Source organism: Filicampus tigris, chromosome 3 (genome assembly GCF_054856515.1).
Source record: "Filicampus tigris isolate MCC_2025a chromosome 3, RoL_Ftig_1.0, whole genome shotgun sequence".
Lineage (NCBI taxonomy): Eukaryota > Metazoa > Chordata > Actinopteri > Syngnathiformes > Syngnathidae > Filicampus > Filicampus tigris.
Genome location: NC_141219.1, coordinates 27,498,798 through 27,505,232, shown reverse-complemented (window position 1 = coordinate 27,505,232; position 6,435 = coordinate 27,498,798). Strand labels below are relative to the sequence as shown.

The 6,435-nt window shown below is 41.2% G+C and overlaps 1 protein-coding gene across 1 annotated transcript; it reads left to right on the top strand.

The window, feature by feature from the left end:
• Positions 1–249: 249 nt before the first annotated feature.
• On the top strand, positions 250–6,211 carry ndufs3 (NADH:ubiquinone oxidoreductase core subunit S3). The gene is made up of 7 exons (XM_086025089.1): positions 250–380; positions 806–868; positions 3,013–3,110; positions 3,440–3,589; positions 4,321–4,446; positions 4,543–4,662; positions 5,894–6,211. The coding sequence occupies exons 1-7, from the start codon at positions 326–328 to the stop codon at positions 6,062–6,064; spliced, it is 783 nt and encodes a 260-aa protein (XP_085881215.1). The 5' UTR covers positions 250–325; the 3' UTR covers positions 6,065–6,211.
• The last annotated feature ends 224 nt before the right edge of the window (positions 6,212–6,435 follow it).

Genomic DNA, 6,435 nt, shown 5'->3' with positions numbered 1-6,435 from the left:
AATATTAATCAGAACACCGTGTTTCAACTAGTGAGCCCCCATAGAACATATTCTTGAAAAAAATATGTGTAAGAAATATGTTTGTGTTGATTTCCTCTTTAACTTCCATGTTAGGTCAACTTGACTTTTTTTTTTTTTTTTGACGTCGCAGTAACTTGGGAATCGCTTAAAAGTTGAAGATTGAAACTTATTAATTGCACATGCAGTACGATAACATTCTATTACTCGTGCCTTCATCCGGTCCACGAGGTGGCGAGAGAGGCTGGCCAGCCTCCTCTTCCGTCTCTACTGCCCTGACAAGAGAAGAACGAGCACTGGAGTCAACATGGCTGCAGCCCTTGTTCGGTTTGTCCGTGGAGGTCTCGGGCGGAGTTTTAACAGTAAGTTAACACGAAACAACGATGGGCTATTGAAGACGAAACGTCATTAAAAGGATTTTGCTCTTCGTGTGCCACTTGGAAACAATACGGCCAGTTATCACTGGCTACACGTCGCGAGGTTTGACCTTCGTGCTAGCTAATGCTAGCAACCCAGCATCATTGAATAGTTCTGCGCGCTGCCTGTTGACGCGTTGGGTTGTCGATCTTAGCAGAAGCTGTGAAATTGCTCCTGATTATGTTATGCCATTCTTTTTTATTAGGTCGAACTCTCTAGCAACGTTACAGAGAACGATATTTGAGGTCCGCTTCAGTTCCAGTGAACACAGCATACCCTACTGATTTTGATTGGCCACGTATCACGTTCACAGCGTCTTGCTGACAACTAATGTATGAAACTGATGTACTCTGGCTTCTCATGTGTCCAGTTGCAAGGTCTTCATGTCCCCTGCAGCAGAGCAGATTGCAGAGTTCCACCACTGAGACAAAACGTAAATACTGCTTGAACACATTGTTTTTAATTGTCAATCTCTGTCGTTCTCTCTTTCTCTCGCTCTCTTCTCATAAGAACTAGATTTTTTTATTCAACAACATATCAATCATCAAATTAATAATTATTTTAATTAGGTATGTCCCGATCACATTTTTTGCACCCATATCTATCTATCTATCTATCTATCTATCTATCTATCTATCTATCTATCTATCTATCTATCATTGTTAATTAGCTTCGTGTATGAGGTTGCGTATTTTACTACATGAAACAAATGTATTTCTTTCATTACATAATAATGTAATTTCTTAGGGTACGTGTTAAATATCGCAAAAATATTGAAATCGTTTTTCCATTAATGTGCAGCCATATTGATAGCCCTATTAAGCACTATTACTTTGTTTAATGCATTTCCATTGTCTAGTTTCTCAGTTCGAATTCAATTTGGCATCCTTAAATCTACACTGGGTTACTATTTGTAAAGCTACAGCGAGGTGGGCATCAGTTTATGACGGTCCCAACATAGGACATTTTGAGGTTATGAACGCAGTATAAGGCCTGGTAATTGTTATTACACAAATATCTGCTCTGACTATGACTTTACGACTACGACATGTTCTTCTGACTTGGTTACAAGTAGTGTTGTTCCGATGCCATTTTTTTAGCCCCGATGCCGATTCCAATACCTAGCTGTGCAGTATTGACCGATGCCGATACTGTACCGAAAACAGACTTTTAAGGAGAAAAAAAAAAAAAGATATATATGAACATTTTTTTTCTTGTGATTCTAAAGAACTTCACACTCACTTGGATGTAAAAAGCATTGCAATCATGGCTTGGTCAGACTTAAAAACCTTTGTGAAACAGGAAAAAATAAGACATAATATACACAAGGTATCTTTGAGAGAGATTGGGTCGGATTAATTACAAAAGCTCTTGGACATTATTATAAAAGTTTGTTTTGAGTATTAGTGACCCATTGCAACAACTTCCGCTTCCAAATGCACATTCAAAACCAAAAACAAGCAGTAGAAAAATTCAACAAATTCAACTCCAAAATCCCAAATTAAGCAGGGTTTGTTGTTGCGGTCCATTTCCCTTGTTCATGCTAGCTGCCGCTGCCGCCGCTGCAAGCTCTTGGTGCTTATTCACATGTTTCGTCCTCACATGTTTTATCAGGTTTGATGTATTGAACCTGGCCACTTTAGTTCCACCTCTTGCAACTTTCGCACCACTAATTTTGCACTTAGCTGTTGGACTCGCTGGAGTTTCTATGTTGAAGTACAGTAGTTCCATATCGCCGCCGACATTATTTCTCCTGTACCTCACTTTTTTTTTTTTTCTCTCTAAACATGGAAAAGCAGCCCCGCCATTGGTTAAGAGAGAGTCCGCTCTGGGCCAATAGCGACAGCTAATATTGAACAGTCACCACACACCAGTGTCGTGATTGCGCAAGATACAAGGTGATGCATTCAATGTAAATTGAGCAGGGTTTGTTGTTGCGGTCAATTCCCCTTGTTAATGCTCGCTGCCACCGCCGCAAGCTCTTGGTGCTCGATCACATGTTTCGTTCTCAAATGTTGCATCGCTCTAGCTGGGGTTTCTATGTTGAAGTAGTTACATATCGCCGACATTATATCTCCTGTACCCCACTATAACCCCCCCCCCCCCCCCCCACACACACACACACACACCACACACACATTAAAAAGCAGCAGGGAGCAAGATACAAAGCGGTGCATTCAACGTTCTTTACTAGTACAGCATCGGGAAATTGCACCGGCACGTTATTTGTAAGTACTCGCAGATACCGATACCAGTGTTTTGATGTGGTATCGGGATACTTCTCGATACCAGTATCGGAACAACACTAGTTATAAGTTTTCTTTACGTCACTGCAGTAGAAACTGAAACAAAGGACTTCCAGAACCTCAAATTATGTATCAAGCTTATTGTTTGGGTTCATGCAATTAGTCAAACACAATGTAAATATTCTTTCAAAATGTGTATTTGGAGAAGAACTAATTTCAAGCGTTCAGTTTGGGTTTATTTAAAAAGGTCCATTTCTGCCTGTGATATTGGAGGCCAATGTGTGTCTTCCACCGATGACCATCTTGTCACCTCTTCACGTCTTCTGTGTAGCCACCGTGCGGCCTAAGGATGCAGTTGTCCTCAACCAGCTGACAGCGTTTGGGGAGTATGTGGCTGAGATGATGCCCAAGTACATCCAACAGGTTCAGGTCTGTTCAATGCAACAGTAAGTGCACCCTGATTGCAAGTGGAGATGCATATGGTTATGTGAGACGAACCTTTGCGGACACCACAAGGACAAATGTAATGAGACATCTTTGAAGTCTGACTGTTTTACACGTTCGGTCAACACACGCGCTCGCAACTTAATCCTGCCTTTAGTTGCGACAGAGGCAATCAATAAAAATCCTCCCATGAACAGACATGGATAAAGACGTCTGTCCAGTTGTGCTATAGAGAAGCCCAAAAATCTGTTTGAGATCAAAAGGGCTTTTCAGAAATATGCAGATGTTCTGATTTTGAAAGTTTGTGTGTTAAGGTGACATGTTATAATGAGCTGGAGGTGATGATCCACCCTGACGGCGTGATCCCTGTGCTGACTTTCTTGAGGGACCACACTAACGCTCAGTTCAGAAACATGGTCGACCTAACAGCTGTCGACATTCCTACACGGCAGAACCGCTTTGAGGTACAGCAGTTCTTTTTTTTTTTTGCTTTTTGTGTCAAGGAGAACCATTTTTTGACAATTTAAAACCCAGGTGTCTTTAATACTGTCTATGATATGCTTTCATACAAATACAGCAATGATCAATAAGTTCAGCACACGCGGCACATTTTTACTTTTGTTTTCTAGTATGAGGTCATTAAAAAAACATTACTATAGTCTGGTACAAGTGACGATACAATACATACAATAATACGATAAAAGTGATTTCATTTTTTTCCCCTGATATCAGGTCGATAATTAGCGTGCATCCCTAAATAAAATATTTGTCGTAAGTCATTGTAACAATATGCACAGTTTGAACATTAACACCATACTTTTAAATACACAATAGGATGATTAACAAAAACAAAAAGTGCTTTACTTGATTTAGTTAAAATGTGTATTGCACACGAGGCGTGAATGGTTGTCTGCTCTGTGTGCCCTGCGATTGGCTCGTGGTCAGTTCACTGTGTTTCCCGCCTACTGCCCAAAGGCAGCTGGGATAGGCTAAAGCGACCTTCGTGAGGATAAGCCGTTTGGAAAATGGATGGATGGATGTAAATGTTTGAAAACACACAGTTCAGAAAGAGAAAATGCAGCTGTATTATACTTCCAAGTCATATACAACTGCACTGTTCTTAAGACCAACCAGGAATTCCTCATTTTTTACATGGACCGAAGCGGAAGTTTTTGTGTTGTGTGTTGGTTTTCAGATTGTGTACAACTTGCTGTCGCTACGCTACAACTCCCGCATTCGAGTTAAAACATACACGGATGAACTCACGCCTTTGGACTCTTCTGTTCCCGTCCACATGGCCGCCAACTGGTACGAGAGGGAGGTGAGTCACAAACTACATGAGTCAATGCAATTGCCTTGACAAACGTTGTCAACACCGATTGACCCAACTGTGCACGTGTTTGGTTTTCTCATGAAGGTTTGGGACATGTATGGGGTGTTTTTTGCCAACCACCCTGACCTACGACGCATTCTGACCGACTATGGCTTTGAGGGTCATCCTTTCAGGAAAGACTTCCCTCTGTCAGGATATGTTGAGGTGACAACCACTTTTTTCTTCATACAATGAAATCTCCAAAGTTCTCAGAGGATAAAAATGCCAAGTAAATTTGTGTTAGGCTCACACTGTTGCTATCGTAAAACCTTCACAGGCAAAAGTTAAGGAACATTTCAAACTGCAATTCAAGTATACCAAGAAGTTAGCCACTGTTAGGGCTGGGTTATTTTTTATCAGTTGATTCAAATCTTTTTATTTGTCAGGATGATCAAAGCACATTCCCACTGAGCTTCCACGAATATGTCAGTGAACTGAAACGAGATAATTGTGCAAAACCATAGTCTATGTTTCCAACGTAGTGATTTGGTCGCTACATATACTGACTTTGCCGGCTGCTCTAGCATAAATTCCTGCTGCAAAGAATGAGACAAGAAGAGCGGAAACATTTCCACGTTCTTTGCCGTATGACAAGAAAGGAGCTTGGTGGAAGGCAATCACAGATTATCTTTGTTTTTCACCAAAGGAATATTTTTCCAGGAGGAAGCACTCATTCACATTCACATACCGTATTTTTCGGACTATAAGATGCACCCACTCTATTTTTCAAAAAATAATGAAAAACCATATACCATGCACCTTAATATAAGATGCACCGATCTATGTTGAAAAATTAGATACTCCTACTGCATTTACAGAACGATTTTGAACTGGAAATGTACATGTATGTACCTGAACAGATTACTTCCTAACAGTGCCTTTTAACACAGCAGGAACTTTGCTGATTAAAACAGAACAGAACCAAGAGAAAATAAAGTACTTATCTTCATTTCACCGCCCGCTTGCACTCCAGTTTGTCAGTAAACGTCCATCTTTTATTCCTCTACTTCCACATACCACCTAATTCATAACCTAGTGCATAGTGCCCTCGCCTGTTGAACTCCCCCCCCCCCCCCCTTGCAGTCACATCCTGTTAATGGCAATTGTATTGCATTGTAATTCCGGTTAGAGTGCCCCTTGCCGTGGAAGAAAAATCCACAGAATAGCCGCACCTTTACATAAGCCGCATGGTTCAAAACCTTGGAATCGCTTAAATCAGAAATCATATGTTTTAAGGCCACATACCGTAGCCTGGCCCTACCACAGCTGTAAAATAAAAACTAAAATACAGCAACTTGAGCCTCAAAGAGCTGTACTAGGGAGGGCAAAGACACGTTTTGTGAGATCCCATTTTCATTTCACAATAGTCCAATAATTGAACCCGTCCTTTTGCCAGGTGCGCTATGATGATGAACTGAAGCGTGTGGTAGCGGAGCCGGTGGAGCTGGCGCAGGAGTTTAGGAAGTTTGACTTGAACACACCATGGGAGGTGTTCCCCGCTCATCGAGATACCAAGGAGGCTCCGCCCATATTGGAAGCTGGAACCGAGGCTCCTGAGAAGAAGTGACGACCCTCTAACCCCCGTATACCCCACCCCCCATCCACCCCACCGCCCGCCAATTTGGTGTATACAAAATCCGTCATCAAGGTGGGTTTCTGACCCTTGTTAAACCCACCACAATATTTATGTAAATAAAAGTCCTAATGAATAAAAGTAGTTCTGTGTTATTTACGAGTCTGCATGTCACAAGGTCTCGTTTCCAGAAATTGACAAAAATAGAGCTGATGATTAACATATTAGATTTGGAGATTTCTCCCTAAAAAAGTAACCTCCTTAACTCATTCACAAAATGAAAAAAATATTAATAGATTCCTGGGATTGAATGGCCGGATTTTGAAAAGACAAATAATTACATCAATGGCAGTGAATGAGTTATG